Source organism: Dromiciops gliroides, chromosome 3 (assembly GCF_019393635.1).
Source record: "Dromiciops gliroides isolate mDroGli1 chromosome 3, mDroGli1.pri, whole genome shotgun sequence".
NCBI classification, from domain to species: domain Eukaryota; kingdom Metazoa; phylum Chordata; class Mammalia; order Microbiotheria; family Microbiotheriidae; genus Dromiciops; species Dromiciops gliroides.
The window spans coordinates 347,498,671-347,516,571 of NC_057863.1; the positions used below are offsets into that span (position 1 = coordinate 347,498,671).

Consider the following 17,901-nt stretch of genomic DNA (forward strand, 5'->3'; position numbering starts at 1 on the left):
GTCTTTATTGGCAGAATATAGCATTGAGCCAATGGCATGAACTCACAAAATACAAAGATTTTTATAACACTATTCTCAGTTGCTTCATATTGGGAGCAGTTTCCATGGCTGGACAGGTTCAAATTAAAATTTGAGACATTCTATTTTGTATTTTCCAATAACCCCTCAGAGTTAACTCCATTTTCTTCTTTTTATATTATCGATCTGTATTGAATGGCTTCAGAATCAGAAAAAAGTATTTATTAGCTTCAAAACAGTCTTATCACAAAGATATTCTGACTTCTTGATGAAGGAAGGTTCCAATTTTGGATTTAGAGCATATATTATGCTAAAATAATTTTCTATTACCATGTTTACATGAATTAATTTTTCATAATTGCATAGTTTTCTAGAGATTTATTTTAAAGCACAATAGACAATATTGATTGTATGTGATTGCTAACATTCTAACTGCATTTCATTTTCAATTTTCAGGGAGTAACAATAAAATTCATAATTTATTTATATGTAATTAAATGGAACTGAACAGTTTTTAGAATATCACTTTCTTCAAACTAAATATATTTTATCTGAATTTAAATGGTGATCATTCCACATTAAGTACAATAGTCCATTTATATTTATAAATATGCATTTTTTAATATTTTAAATCTAAGAAGATTACCTTATGTTTTAGAAATACCTTTAGTTGGCAGAACTTAGACTGACAGAAAAAGCTGCTTTTATGTTATTTTAACTGCCTCCCCTGAATCAGTTGACTAAGCTAAAAGACTATTGTCAATATTTACATCAGAAGTAAGTGGTTTTTGTATTACGGGCTCCTTTAGAAGTTTATTGAAATTTATAGAACCCTTGTTTAGAACAATATTTTTAAACTCTTTTAAAAAATACATATGATTACAAAGCAAAAATAGATAGAAAATAGCTATTTAACTATTAGAAAGAAAACCAAAGTTCATGGAATATAGTTTAAGAACCCATGATCTTAAAAAAAAAAAAAAGAACCCATGATGTGTATAATCCATTTTCTATTTAAAAGGAGAGCAAGTCCATTACTTACTAAAGTTCTGAAAGTATGACACACGGATTCAAAGGTGACTGGAGATCAGACAGGGCTTCTCGGTAAGCATTTTGTTTTAAGCATGTGTGCATTGCCTCTCTTCCCTTTGCTTTGTTTAACTTCACCGCATTCAATTTTATTAAACTATTTAAGGTCTTCAGCTTATTAAGAGCTTCAACCTGAAAAATAAGTTTGAAAAGATTAATTACTAGGAAAAGGAAAAAAGAAAAATGTTTGATGTGATGTTCTTAATAATCTTTTACCTCTTTTCTCCTCCCTCCCCAAAAAACAAAGAAAAGAAAACCTTGCAAAAGTTAACTTAGGCGGCAGCTAGATGGTGCAGTGGATAGAGCACCTGCCCTGGAGTCAGGAGGACCTGAGTTCAAATATGGCCTCAGTCACTTAATACTTACTAGCTGTGTGACCCTGGGCAAGTCACTTGAACCCAATTGCCTCACCCCCCCCCAAAAAAAAAAGTTAACTTAGGAAGAATATTAAAACAAGAACAGAGGTAAAACAAAAATGGTAGAGAGGGGTCCCTGCCAAAACTCCAAAGAGATTTTGAAAATGTACCAGACTGATTGGAAACTCAAGAAAAAAACAAAACACCACCATGTAAGTGAAGTTTCTAAACAAAGTCTCCATAGGAAGATAGAGAAGTGGACACTGAGTGTGGACACTGAGAACAGGGTTTGGACAAGAAAGCAGCACGCAAAACATTTCAAGGCCCATACCCAAAAGCAAGATGAGGTATCAAATCCTTAACAGATTCTGTTATGTGCAGATTCTGGAACAGGTGCCAACTAGCAGCTTTTTCATTCACTACTTAGTTCTGGGTTACAGATCCAGGGTGGAATGAGGAATGGGCATGCATTGCAAGGTGGCATTCTGGAGTAAGGAGCTGTCATAGCCTCTAGGCTGTATACCAAACAAGAAGGAAGATCAGAAACAAGCAGAGCGAGTGTAGCTCAGATCCAAGAAGTGGAATGAAGTTTCATTTCCAGCTTCCAGGCCAATATGAAGCCAACAGAAGAATACAGGTAGCTTATGGGGGCTGAAAGGACCCAGACACAGACCAGAATCTTCAAGAGCTCAGTCCAGGACAGCAGTGACCAGCCTTTTTCCTGAATCGGGCAATTTTGGGGCCACAAAAAATTTCAGGTATCCAATTTGAGCTGTTTCTGAAATCATGGAATAATAAAATACTCAATACAATAAGAAAGTTGGAACAGGACTGGCCCAGGCCTTTGCTCCAGAAATATGCAGAGACAATCTAACATGGTGCTTATAATGTGTCTAGTCAGAAAGCAAACAGAGAAAATGAACAAATAATAGCAGCAAAAAAAAAAAAAAAAGAATCCCCTAATTAAAAAGCTACTATGGTGACAGGGAAGCTAAAAACACAGAAGAAAAGAATGACTCCAAAACATATACAAGCAAAGTCTAAAAGAAAAACACAGCTTGGACACAAATTCAACTAGACTTCCTGGAAGAAATGGAGTAAGAAGTTTTAAAAGTTAAAAATGAATTTTTATAAATGAAGTGAGAACTAGAGGGAAAAAATGGAAAGAAATGAGAGCTATGGAAGAAAAAAATTAGAGAACTAACAGTTTGGCACAAGACATACAAAACCTTGCCCAAGTGACAAGTGAGAATTAGAATGGATCAAAAAAGAAGTCAATGGGGGCAGCTAGATGGCGCAGTGGATAGAGCACTGGCCCTGGAGTCAGGAGTACCTGAGTTCAAATCCGGCCTCAGACACTTAACACTTACTAGCTGTGTGACCCTGGGCAAGTCACTTAAGCCCAATTGCCTCACTAAAAAAAAAAGAAGTCAATGATTCCACGAGGCAACAAAAATTATTAAAACCAAATCAAAAGACAAAAATAAAATTGAAAATGTAAATGTATCTATCTCATAAGAAAAAGAAATGACCTTGAAAACAAATTAAGAAAAAATAATAAGAATCATTCGATTATCGGGGGTAGCTAGGTGGTGCAGTAGATAAAGCACCGGCTATGGATTCAGGAGGACCCGAGTTCAAATCTGACTTCAGACACTTGACACTTACTAGCTGTGCGACCCTGGGCAAGTTACTTAACCCCCACTGCTCCGCCAAAAAAAAAAAAAAAAGAATCATTAGATTATCTGAAAGTCATGACCCAACCCCCCCCCAAAATCCTCTAGATATATTTCAAGAAATCTTAAGATAAAACTCCCCAGATCTTAGAATGAGGGGAAAACAGGAATAGAAAGAATCCATTGGTCACTTCCTGAAAGAAAACTTTAAAATGAAAAGTCCCAGAAATGACAGTCAAAATCCAGACCTCCCATGTCAAAGAAAAAAAACACTCACAATGATACACAATTTAGTATCCACCACAAAAAAGGAGCAGGGAGCTTGGAATACAATATTCCAGTAGGCAAAGGATATAGGCTTCAAGCCAAGAATAATTTACCAGGGGAATAATCCACAGGGGAAAAAAATGAACCTTTAATTGACCTTTAGAAAACTTTCAAGCATTCCTGATAAAGATACTGGATCTTCATAGAAACTCTGAGGTTCAAACATAGGAGTTAAGAGAAACATATAAAAGTAAGTAGGAATGGACAATGATAAAAAACAAACTGCTTAATTCTAATATGGGAAGATGATAAATGTGTCCCATTTGAACCCTATAATCATCAGGAGTCATGAAGGGAGTCTACCTAGGAAGGCATGGGAATGATTTTGTTAACTGTTGATCTTAAAAGAAGAATGGAAAGTGAAGGGAAGAGAATATACTGGGCTCTAGGCGAAGGGGAAGGTTAGGGAAAATAATCTCACATAAATCTGGGAGCACAAGTAGACATCTATAAAAATGAGGAAAGAGTGGGTGGAGTGGTTGACTTTTGAACTTACTTTCATCTGAACTGGTCAAAAGAGGGCAAAAGACACACATAGAGTAGGGTATAGAAATACATTTCATTTAATGGAGAGATAGGAAGGAAAGGGGAGGAGAAGGAATTGGAGGGAGAGTTGAGGGAGGGATTAGTCCTAAGAAAAACAAACTAAGGATGTACAAAAATACTTATAGCTTCATCATTTGGGGAATGGCTGAACAAGTTATGATGTGGAAATCTGATGGAATAAAATTGTATCGTAAGAAATGAAGGAGATTTTACTTAAAAGCATAATCCTAGCTGAGCATTTCACATCTTGAATCATCTTTAAAAATCCCCAGAGGGGAATTTAAGATGATGATGATGACGATGACGACGACGGCATTTACATAGTGATGTAAAGTTAACAAAGTACTTTACAAATATCATCTCATAAGATACACATAACTCTAGGAGATATTGTATCAACCCCATCTTATAGATGAGGAAACTGAGGCTGAGAGTAGTCAAGTGACTTGCTCAAATAGTTGAGACCAAATTCAAACTCAGGTCTTCCAAATTCCAGGTCCATTGTGCCTCCTCACTGCCCCAGATCACTAACTTATTCAAGAAGATGGGCCAGAAGGGGCAACTAGGTGGTGCAGTGGATAAAACACCAGCCCTGGACTCAGGAGGACCTGAGTTCAAATCCAGCCTCAGATACTTGACACTTATTAGCTGTGTAACCCTGGGCAAGTCATTTAACCTCCGTTGCCCCGCCAAAAAAACCCAAACAAAAACAAAAAGAAGATGGGCCAGAAGCAATAAAGAATAAAACTCACACTAGGCTTCTTTAGGGTACAATTTAATTAAGCAAAAATTTAGAAGGTGATAGATACTATGTGCAATACATTATGTCAGATGTTGGGGCAGATACAATGATAAATAACAAATAATCCTTGCCAATCTTATTAGGGTAGATGGACAAGTAGATAGATAAATATAAGCCAGAATAAGTATGAAGAAGAATATTTGCTGCCATGCCATGATTTCAGCTGAAGGAGAGATAATTTTCAGCTAAGAGGTAAAAATCAAGTGAAAATTTCATGGCAGAAGCACTATTTGATGTGGGTTCTGAATTACTTATTTAAGAAAAATGAAGTGAAGATGGAGTGGTATGGGAGGTTAGAGTTGATTATACAAAGCCATGGCAATAAAAAAGAATGGGGGAGGGGCAGCTAGGTGGCACAGTAGATAAAGCACCGGCCCTGGATTCAGGAGTTCCTGAGTTCAAATCTGGCCTCAGACACTTGACACTTACTGGCTGTGTGACCCTGGGCAAGTCACTTAACCCCATTGCCCCATAAAAAAAAAAAGAAAAAAAAAGAATGGGGGAAATACAGTTTGGCAAGAGCTAGAGGTGTCTTTGTGGAATGGTATGAAATAAGATTGATGAGGTAGACTGCATAGGGCTTTGTATATTGGGAATAATATAAAAAGAACAGGTGTAGGGCATCTAGATGGCTCAGTGGATAGAGCATCAGCCCTGCATTCAGGAGGACCTGAGTTCAAATCTGACCTCAGACACTTAACAATTACTAGCTGTGTGACCCTAGGCAAATCACTTAACCCCCAACTGCCTCACCACCCCCCCCAAAAAAAAGAACAGGTGCAAGAGTACTACTCTAGGGCAGAGACTGCATTACATATTGGAAACTGACCCTTGCATCCAAGGGGTAATCATTAACACATTTCATCTGTGTTCTGACCTTATTTGGTCCCAAAGTATGGGTCTAAACTGAAATTTAACAAGAAAGGGGGGGAGAAGAAACAGAACACAAGGTTATCTGGATCAAGGAAATGTCATGCCACTAAAAATACATTTTGGCAAACTGTCACTGTACAGAATTCTCAAAAAGAAGGTCTTAACATTTTTCACACATTTTGAAAAACATAATTTTGATTTAGAGATTCTGACATGTTAGAAGAATTACCTGCAATATTTGATGGTTACTTTTCATAGACAACCTTAAAAAAATTTTTTTTTAAATCACTGCTTTGATGCCAGTTGCCAATTTAACATTACAAAGTCAAGATTTGTGACTGAGAAACATTTTAGAATGTGTGGATTTAGGTTAAATTTGAAGGTTTAAAGAATAAAATTAAAGGTATAAAGCTGGACTATCAATCAAGTTGAAATCCTGAACCCCCCCCTTTGTTTTTCCTTTTTGGACACAGCAAAGCAACAAAGTAGTAAGGGATCAAATGATGATAAAATCTTGCAAATAAGGATTGGTTCATGTACAGATCAACCTCAAGGAGGTTAATCTCCCTCCCTGCTTGTTTCTGCCTCCTTTCCTCTGTTTATGTTAATATCCTCAGGGGAAATTCCCAGCTTTCCCCCTTGCTGTCTACTGAAATGCTGCCTACTCTGAAACCTTATATTCTATATTTGACTCCTTCCCCTGAACAACTGCACAGAAATACACAATCTTTTTTTTTTTTTGGGGGGGGGGGCGCGAGACAATGAGGTTTAAGTGACTTGCCCAGGGCCACATAGCTAGTTAAGTGTCAAGTGTCTGAGGCCAGATTTGAACTCAGGTGCTCCTGAATCCAGGGCCGGTGCTTTATCCACTGCACCACCTAGCTGCCCCCCACAATCTTCTTTTGCAGTGAATTCCTACAGAACTCAAAGTCTTAAGTATATATACAAACTATGAAGGAATTTAATGTGTAGTCTAAATTATATGATGAACCTGAGGGCAGAAATCATATTCTTAACCTGTCAAATTCACAAATAATTCCCCTAAAAACACTACCCACTGCAAAAATTGTTCCTGCTGTTCATCCATTTAACACTAGGAGGACCAAAATTTAAGAATATTTCAAAGGACCAAGCTGCATCACTTGATACAGTGCATATAGTTTGTGTTTATGCATTAGGCAACCCCCCCCAAAAAAAAACTTCAAAGAAAAATTATTACCTTTTTTTTTTTGAATCAGCTGATGTACCTGGTCCTTTTAGTGTTAACTTTTAACTGGAGCTACTAGCATGTTAACAAGTTGACTGGTTTTAATTTTTTCTTTTAATTTCTAACTAATTAGGAGTGAAATGCTAAAAATGGTCTAAAATAAATGACCAATAAACTCAAAAGACACAGAATTTCTGAGATAAAAGGACCTTATAAATCACTTGGTTCAAAAGCTCTTATTCATAGAGGACAATGAGGTCCAGAGAGCTTAAGGGATTTGCTCAAGGTCATAGAGAGAGTAAATGGCAGAACCTAGGATGTAACTCAGGTTTTCTGATTTTAAGTGTAGGGCTTTTTCTTCTATACCACACTTATACTAAATACACTGGTTCTAAGAAGGGGCACCACTATCAAAAAGTGGTATATTGTGGCTTTATGACAACATTCACGTCTAACTGTTCTATTTGCAGGCTGTATATAAACAGGTTAGTATGGTGGGAAAAAAGGATTTGTTCAGGTTTTTTTTTTCAAGGACTATAAAGGCAAACATCAATTAAAGAAGGAAAAGAATGATTTGTAAAGATGAACATTATGCAAAGGAAAGATTGCTCATCCCCCAGTTAACTGTACCTCCTGCCCATCTTGAAAGTGAAAGGTAAAACATAAAATAAACATATTCTGCCCTTCCTATTTTCCATAAAAACCAGTGGAATTAAGGGGCACAGTAGATAAAGTAGGTGGCACAGTGGATAAAGCACTGGCCCTGGATTTAGGAAGACCTGAGTTCAAATCCGGCCTCAGACACTTGACACTTAACCAGCTATGTGACCCTGGGCAAGTCACTTAACCCTCATTGCCCCACAAAAAAAGAAAAGAAAAGAAAAACCAGTGGAATTAAATTCCAATTCAATTCATATATTTAATAGGTGCTTATTATGTTGACACTACTGTGCTAGGCCCTGAGGGAGATACAGATAAATAAGATAACATCCTTGGTAATTAGAGAATTAAGAAAAGATTGTAAAAATAATATAAGATATTCACATCATACATAAAATACCATGATGATCACCCTAGCATCATATATTCATCATCAAATTAGTAAATATCCTTAAAGATGTTCATATTTTTATTTGCAGCAGTCTGCTTATAAGGGAGGAGACAGACAGGATTGTGTCGGTATGTGAATTAATTCTAGTTTCTACTGATAACTTAGCAGACAGGATACCGTGGAAGTTGTAAGTTGCTTGATTACAAAATTGAAACAGTGGAAACCTGCCAGCTCAACCCTCTGTCAAAACCCAGATCCCAGTGCTGTACAAACACGGGTAACAAGGGAGAAAAATGGAGCCTCTACGGTGCAAACAGGAACTTTCAGAAGTATTTCTACTTTGAATTTCTTCCGTACTTTCACAGTTGGGAATTTTTCTGCCCCATCTTTGACTGGGTTGACACTTACTTCCTGAAAAGTGCAATGAAAACTTCAATGGCCATGAGCCAATTACTTTAAGTATTTCATCACCTTGTCTTTTTTATGGGTTTATAGTTCTAATAAAAACTGATGGCTAGAAACTTTTTCTTCTGTTCTTGGTCATAGAAAAGAACAAGAACTTAAACCTAAGAATTATGTCTTGTGTTTATGTTGTTATAAAATAAAATGAGGTTCTCTGAAAATGGAAAAAAAGAACTTCTCCTAGAAAGTAATTACCTTTAAGAAGTCAATGAATTTTAAATGTATATCCCTTTCTTATCCTTGTTTTTGGGCCCTATTATTGTTCTCTAGTTATTAAGATGCAAGTGTGTATTGTTTCATCAAGCAGGCTCAAAAGTTTCTTGTGCTTGTCATTTTTTCCTTCAATTCCTATAGCACTTAGCACAGTATTGGGACTATCAGTAGTACTCATTAAATAAATACTTGCTGAATAAATGGAGACATGTAATGCTGCAAAGGATCTTCCTTCAAGTATAAATAATCCTGAATTAGAACAGTTTCCAACTTTGGTTTCATTTAAGCCACATAATGTGGAAATGATAAACTGAACACATAAAATAATTATTACTTCCTCCTTCTTCTGTAGGAGATAAAGTCGTATGAGAAATCTAGGATTTCAGTTGGATGGGAAATCATTAATTACTCTTCCAATACAGATCACAGACCCTCAATAACTTAGCATGTGTAGTCTTTCAGGGTTGCCATGGCTGAAAAACCAATCACTGTGAAACCACAATGAAAAACTTCTATGTCCTTAGCTAGGCTGGTCTTTGGATAACAGACATAAAGGCTCATACTCAAAGCCTTCTCACTTTGGGAGGATCTGTAAGAATTCTAAATCTTTGGGGTTCTCTAACTCTGAGAAATGAAAAATCACCACCACATCACCTCCCCCCCACACACACACACAAATAAGGCAAGAAAGTGGGTCTTTGTTGGGGAAAAAAGATTTGATCATTGGAATGGATTTTTCTAGATATATGCAAACTACATAAATTATTAAAACAAACTGGGGGAAAGAGGAAGAGCTTGATTTCTGTAAACTTATATAAATAAGAACATAATTTAAACCAATGGTAATTGTTATGTATCAGATATTCAATACCCAAGTAATACTAAAGGTTATATAAACTATATGGGTCCTTTGATTCAATCAAATCACACTGCCCAAACACACATTTTGTTAAAGATATTATTCTAGACACTGAGGTGGATATGAACATAAATAACATTTCATTTATTCCTTAAAGAACGTAAATCAAGTACAAGTACCAAGTGTTAAATAGAAACACAAATTAAAATTAAAATAAAAGAGTTTGTTTAAAAAACAGTAAATCCAGAGGCAGAAGAGTTCATATCTGGATTGGAGGAGGAGTATCTATAGCAAGTTTCATAAAGAAATTGACATTTGAGTTGGGTTCATAAAGATGGGCAAGATTTAAACAGGGAGAAAATGAGGAGGATGGGGAATAGATATGAATTCCAGGCATATTATAAACAAGATGACTGTAGTCACAGAGGAGGAAGAGTATGAGATATGTTCAGGAAGAGTGTATAAATAAACAGGTTTCTCCAATTTAATGGAATGTATACAGTTAGAATAATTAATAAAACAAAATATAGAGAAGTATGGAGATTTACATCTGATGCAAAGTGAAATAAAGTGGAGCCAGACACACACACACACACACACACACACACACACACACACACACACACACACACACACACACACACACACACACACACGATTAGAACAAGGTAAATGGAAAAATCAATCAAAAGTAAAGCAGTGAGGGGCAGCTAGGTGGCATGGTGGATAGAGCACCGCCCTGGAGTCAGGAGGACCTGAATTCAAATCCGACTTCAGACACTTGATACTTACTAGCTGTGTGACCCTGGGCAAGTCACTTAACCCCAATTGCCTCAAAAAAAAAAAAAGTAAAGCACCGTAACAAAGAACAAGCATAGCTCCAACGAAGAGATTAAACACCCACCCCACTCATTTGCAGAGATGTAAGGTCCATGGGTATGGTATACTGCATATTATATTTTGGGACTTTTTGGATATATTGATTGGTTTTGTTGATTGTTGTTGGTCTGTTCTTTCTCTTTTTTCTTTAAAACATTACTTGCTATACGGAATCTCTGGAAGGGGAAGGGAGTAGAAATGCTGGGAGAAATTATGGAGATAATAAAAAACAAAAAATGAATAAAAATGTATTTTAAAGGAAGGACTAAGAAGACAGATTTAAACAAATCTGGGAAAACCTTTAAGAAATGATACAGAGTGAATTGAACCAAGAAAACAATTTATGCAATAACTAATTATAAAGGGAAACAACTTTGAAAGAACTATCTCAATTCCAGAAGACAGAAGATGAAACATACCTTGAACTTTTGGACTAAAAGGTGATGAACTAGAGTTAAGGATAAAATATAAAATTTCTGGCACAATGTGTAGATTTTTTGGTTTGATTTGAATTATTTATTACAAAAAGAAATTTGTTTTTTGTGTTGATTGTTTTGGAAGAAGAGTATTAAGGAAAGAATAATAGTAATACAAAAAAAGAATAAAATGAAATACAAAAAAGAGAGCAAGAGTCACAGAAAGATACAAATCAAAAGTATTAGAACTAAATATACTACAAAAATATAAATATAATCATATATATATCAGAAGTACAAAATTGAGATTTATGGTATCATATGCAATCCTTTTTCTTTGGGCATAGAAATAATTCTATTTATTGATGCTTACTAAGTTCATTATAAAACATGAAAAGAAAAAAATTAAGTTTAAATTATCCAGCTGTGTAAAAACATGATGTGTAGAAATAAAGTACACATTCACTGAATCCAAAAATATCAGATTAGAGGAGACTTCTCTTACCCTTAAAAGAGGTAAATTAATAATAAATAAGGAAATTAAAGTATGTAAAACAAATAATAACTGTATGCAATTCTTTATCCCAAGAGGACATAAATATTTAAAACATAATCTCAAATACAGAATTCTTAGATAATAATACCTTATATGTAGAGGGTTCTTAATAAATGCTTAATTAAATTAAGGGAAACTAAAGAATTCTAGAGGATTTCTTTACCTTCTAAAATTATGCTTAATGCCTAGAGCAAGGATTACTAATAACATTCTTTATGTTATGGACCTGCTCCTGATCTCTCTCCTCCTACCCCTTTTATCCGTCTAGTAAAGCCTATAGATCCTTTTTCAGAATAATGGACAGGTAGGCAGCACAGTGCAGAGTGCTAGGCCTGGCTACAGTCAAGAAAACCCGAGTTCAAATCCAGGCTCAGACACTTACTAGTTGTGTGTCCTTAGCACAATGCCTGGTACATTGGAACTAAATAAATGTTTATTGATTTTATTATTATTGACCTTGGGCAATCGTTGCCTCAGTTTCCTCAACTGTAAAATGGAAAAAATAATAACACCTACCTCCTAGAGTTGTTGTGAGAATCATATGAGATAACACTTGTAAAGCACACAGCACAGTATATAGTAGGTGCTATATAAATGCTTTATTACTATCACTGTTGTTGTATACATAAAATATATAGGATTATTAAGTAAGCTAATTATATTGAAATCATTAACAAAGTATTTTTTTAAAAAATTAATAGATCTCTTAAAATTTATTCGCAGAACCCAAGAGACTGCAGGTTAAGAACCCCTTAACTAGAAGCACAAGTACATTTGCCCTTGAACAGCCCTTGCTAGAATTATTAAAAACAGAATACCATGACGATCCAAAAATATTTTAGTAAGTTCTGACTGTGAAGGATGTTGTGGAAGGGATTGGCATGCTAAAGAGAGATTAGCTTTAGAGGGGTGCTAAAATTAGAAGGAATTTTAAGATTCTATGAACTACAATAATAACTTCACATAAAAAAAATTATGATGCAATGGCACTAGGTCCAGATACTATACTTAATTTAACCCAAAGCAGTAAAAATAGTTAAATTCAATCAATAAATATAAAACAACACACCCATCAAAAATATTACAAAGCACTCACTTACACTTGACTTCTACTTGGCAATAGATAGATCCAATAGAAAATCTACCCTCAAGGAGTTTATAATATGATATGTTACTAGTGTTGAGAATAAAATATAGTTGCTCTATATGGGGATAAGAAGGGAGTGGAGATGAGATCCATTACTGTTGATAGTTTTTGATCCATCAATCCCTCAGGAGGTTAAAGACAGAAAGGTCCTGAATATAACAAAATATTCTTATCGGCATTGGAAAAATAGTCATATCATCAGTTTTTGTGGTAGCAAAAAATCCGAAACAAAGTGGATGCCCATCCATTGAGGAACTGCTGAACAAACTGTTACATAGAAATATAACTGATGTAGGAAGAGTCCAAGTGAAATGAAGAAGTAAAGAGAGCAGGGTCAGGACAGCCATGAACACAATGAAAAAAATTCTAAAAAATAGGAACTAATATTCATCCTGACCTGGAGATGATGAAACACACTTTTCCACTTTCCAAAGCAAAGGAGTTGGGGACACAAAATGCTGGATAGATTATACATAATCCCTTTGTTCTGTTTTGCATGATTTTTTTCTTTGTTACAAAACAGAGTTCAAAACAGACTTGATGAAATGTCAAAACAGCAATGTTGGCTATGATTTACTGAATACTATGTCATCCTGAATGTTTTCTCATCATACCAGATATCTTTTATTTGGGGATATGGTGAATATTTAGTCCACAGAAAGGACTGCGAGACTGGAGGTCCCTCTTACTGCTTACAATCAATTCTACAAAATATCTCCCAAATTTATTAAGGAATTTGCTACACCTAAGTGGTAGAAGAGAGATGCCAACCACGTACCTTACATGGAACATTTATATAATCATACCTATCTAACCTAGACATACATGCATTCACATACACAAAGTGTCCCAAAATTCTTCAGGAAATAGCTTCAAACTTTTAAAAGTTTTAACTTTAAACTGTTTTTTTTAATTAGTAAAGTTTTATGCTTTAATAGCTTAGAACTGAGCTAGGATTTTTAAGTCACTCTATGTACAAACAAAACAAAAACTTATATAGTACTTTAAAGTTCATAAATTCTTTTACACCAGGCAAAGGAGGCTAGAGTGGGTCATAAATGATAAAATGAACAATGGTTATGACATAAAATTGAAAAATTTTGACCAAAATAAATTAACCCAGCCAAGATGAAAAAGTAATTAAATGAAAAGCGTTTTGCTTGAAAATTCTTAAAGATTTAATATAAAAACCCTGATTCAAATATATAAGAATAAAAACCATTTCTTTTTCTTTTTTTTTTTTTTTGCGGGGCAATGGGGGTTAAGTGACTTGCCCAGGGTCACACAGCTAGTAAGTGTCAAGTGTCTGAGGCCGGATTTGAACTCAGGTACTCCTGAATCCAGGGCAGGTGCTTTATCCACTGCGCCACCTAGCTGCCCCCAAAACCATTTCTTAATAGAAAAATGGAGAAAGGATACAAATAGGCAGTTTTCGATGGAAAACCATAAAAAGCACTTTACATAAATTATATATAGTTGGATCATCTGAAAAAGCTTGAAAGGTACCTATTACAGGTGTTATTATTCCTAATCCCCAGATGAAGAAAAAATGGCCTATAGAGCTGTAAGCTAACTTTTCCTTGCGATATATTTGTTAAGTCTCAAGAGGGAGGAATTGGCTGAACTCAATTCCTTGAATATAAGTTTCTCTTGAATACAAGTCCAGTGTGTGCCCCTCACACTACTTCTCTACAGCAAAACAAGTTCTGGACAAATCCCTTATTATATTTTTTAGGCTTTATGACTCCTTTCAATTCCAATTTTCTTTCAGTTTCAAGTTTCAACATTCAAAAGGAACTAATACCTGTTTAGAAAGCACTTTCATATAACCCACACTTCCTCGGCAGTAAGCTTCAAGTATTACACCAAATTGCACTGAAAAGGCAGGAATGTGCACCTCTGACCTAAAGAGATTCAATAAGAAAAATGATTCATTTATCAACATGCATATTACATTGTCAAAAATATATGGTGTTGTTATGGTTCTGAATTGGAATTAAGTTGTAATGATAGCATTCAAAGCAAAATTAAATTTTTGCTATTGTTGACAAAAATCCCAAAATATTTAATTCCCCATGTCATTTATAAGAATGTTTCAGTTGGGGGCAGCTAGGTAGTGCAGTAGATAAAGCACCGGCCTTGAATTCAGGAGGACCTGAGTTCAAATCCAGCCTTGGACACTTGCCACTAGCTATGTGACCCTGAGCAAATCACTTAACCCTCATTGCCCCACACCAAAAAAAAAAAAAAGTTTCAGTTAAGTATTTGACAAGGAAATATTGGGAATTTGCAAAGGTCTTTAAGTGATGGGGAAGAGGGGGAATCAACTCTTCTCCCCATAAAATAATAGGAAAACGACTGAGTCACACTCACATAGGCAGACAAAACAATAACAACTCAAGATATATTAAATCATAAAGAGTACAGTGGTTGAACACTGAATATAATTTCATGTGAATATCCCTTTTCAGCAAACTTTGCTTTTCATTAATCAAACATAACAGGCACAGCCAAAAGACAAATAAAAAAAAAATTTGTGACTGATATATATTCATTTCTTTGCCTGAACAATCTACAGTATGAAAATATAGAGAAATCAAATTAGTAGTATGAATGGCTATAATTTAAAAAGAATGAGTTCATTAGACATGAAATCTTATAGAATGATTGAGATGTTCTCAAGCAGAATACTGAATATACTAAAAAGCTAAGCACAGTTTTAACCTACTAAAGATATTAAAGTTTAAACTGCACTGACTTATGAAACCCTCTTTTATTCCAAAATTAGTTCAATATGCTGGATAATTTCACAGGAACACAAGTCCCTCCCTCATCCCCCCACCAGAAATGTTAACTAAAAACTACTTACCTAAGATGCCAAAATAGAAACTGTCCTATCCTCCTGTTAGCAAGTGCTCTGTCTAACAGGAATCTAGATAGAGCACAATCAAGAAAAGGTTCATATTTCAAAACCTGTACAAGTTGTAGAAGATATTGAGATAGTTCTTCATCACTGAAATAGAAGGAAGACTGAATCAAATACAAATATCAAGGAACAACAGAAAAGGGCTTTTTACAGAAATACAGGTTTTCTGAGGAGTTATCAAAAGTGAAACGTACATTTTGAAATACATAAGTACATAAATAGCAAATGTAGGGTTACTAAATATCCAATGATGGTTCTATCTGGCTAATCAATTGTATCTAAATTAAATTATGTGCATGAATAAATTATTATAAAGAACAGAATGTCCTAATATGCAGTTAATAAGTGGTTCAGATTTGAGGCTAGACAGCAGGAAAAAATAATTTTATTATTCCCTTATTATTCCTTGATTTTCAAGTCAAACAGAATTATTGGTTCTCACTGCTCCTGAAATCAATGCACCATACATCTCTTGTTTCTCTTTGCTTGGCCATAGACTGTCCAAAAAAGCTGGAATATACTACCTCCTAATCTTCCCCTTATGAGATCTCTATATTCTTTCAATGCTTACAGCTAGCAAATCCTATTATTTAATGTCCTAGCTTGATTCCTTGATTATTAGTATTCTCTCCCTCTACAAACTAGGATAAATATTTATTTACTTAACTGACTGCATATACTATCCCCCTAGTAAAAAAATAAGCTATTTTGAGGGCAGGGAATTGTTTTATTTTTGCCTTTTTCTTTTCCCCATTACCTACATACCATTTAGAACAAGATCAAAATTTTATTATTGAACTGAATTACTTTATAGTGTTATCTACTATGGGGCTAAATAAAATTCAATACTTAGAGAAAAGTGTCAACTATACTGAAGGGGAGGCACTCAGGAAAATCTCTCCAGATGAAAATTCTATCCTTAAAAAAATAATAATCTTTTCTAACTTCATCCCATTTTACAAAAGTATGTAGCTAAGATAATCAGAACAAAATTTAAAATTTTCTGAAATCTTTTGGAAGTTGGTTAACAAGTAAATCAACAAGAATTTCTTAAGTGATTAGTATGCACCATGTTGGCACAAGGGACAAAAATAAGGAGTAAAACATTGCCTGGCTTCAAGGCTCCTATATTCTGTAGAAAAAGAAAATATGTATGTACACAACACAAAATACATAAGTGGAGAGGGAGGGAGATGCCATATGGGAGGATGAAGAAGGCTTCATGTACAACATGGCGCTTGAACTAAACTTTAAGGGAACTTAATGGGTTTTAAGTGGTAAAGATAAGGGAAAATTGTATTATAGGAATGAGGAACATTCAGTTCAAATACCAGTATATAGGACATGGGGTATTCATGTACAAGGAACAACAAGAAGTCCAATTCGTGGTTGGAATGTAGAGTCTGCAGTAGGGAATAATATGCAACAAGCCTTGAAAAGTAGCCTGTGATCAGGTTGTAAAGGGCTTTAGATATTAAAGGACTTTATACTTGACCTAAGAGGTAACAGGTAGCCAGTAAAAGGTACTCACTAGACTTTCTGAGTAGGGAGTAGAAGGATAAGAAATGGATTTAATGAAAATCCACTTTGGAAGCTGTGTAGAGGATGAATAACATTGGGGAGAACTTTAGGCAAGAAGAATGATTTAGAGGCTAGGTTACTGAAATACTCAAAGAAGGAGGTGAAGTGGTACTGAACTAGAGTAATAGCTGTATAAACAGAGAGAAAGGGACAGATATTAGAAATGTTGTGGAGATGAAAATGACAAGATTTGTCATTTGTAGAAAATAAAAAAAAAAAACCAAAAAGAAAAAGAAAAGAAAAAAAAAGAAAAAATACAAAGGATTGGATATGGGGGATAAATGAGAATGAGGAGCTGAGGTTTCAAACCTAGGCTACTAGAAGGAGGATAGTATCTACAGGTTTTGGAAAAAAGATAATGAATTCTTGTTTGGATTTGAGTTGCCGTGGGGACAGGAATTCAAACTGTCCCATAGTCAGGTGATTTGTGACTGGATCTCAGGAGAAGATCAGAGACTAGAAAGATCAGCTATATACAGATTTAGGAGTCACCTACATGGAGATGATAATTAAGCCTGAGGGCATTAATGCAGTCACTAAGAGGGATTAATAGAAAAATAGGATATTGTATAATTAATTAGGTATTCAACTGCATCATTTCAACACTGAACAATAATAACTAAAGTAAAATCCCATTAACTGAACTCAACTAATTAGCAATATGAAATATGATGGGGCAAGAATGAAGTTTATACTATATATATATATAGCTGGCAAATCCTTTTTTTAAATTTAATTTAGAGCAAATCAAGAGTATAAATATGACTTCAAAGTAAAATTTAGATTACAAGAGACTATAACATTTTTAAAAGATTAAGAATTAGGAGATTTATATACCTGGTATGCTTATAAAACATTAAAGCAAATTCCTTAAAGACATGTACTACCCCACACTACTTAGTATAATTTGAGTTACT

General features: G+C 34.9%; 1 protein-coding gene across 3 annotated transcripts in view; it reads right to left on the reverse strand.

Moving 5' to 3' along the window:
• Positions 1-17,901, reverse strand: part of PIK3CB (phosphatidylinositol-4,5-bisphosphate 3-kinase catalytic subunit beta) — a 190,902-nt gene that overhangs the window by 19,355 nt on the left and 153,646 nt on the right. For all 3 annotated transcript variants that reach the window (XM_043996524.1, XM_043996526.1, XM_043996527.1), the window contains 3 exons: positions 15,347-15,490; positions 14,282-14,381; positions 1,061-1,239 (listed from right to left, as the gene is read on the reverse strand). In XM_043996524.1, the coding sequence (XP_043852459.1) occupies positions 1,061-1,239; positions 14,282-14,381; positions 15,347-15,490 (423 nt within the window). The remainder of the gene's footprint in view (positions 1-1,060; positions 1,240-14,281; positions 14,382-15,346; positions 15,491-17,901) is intronic.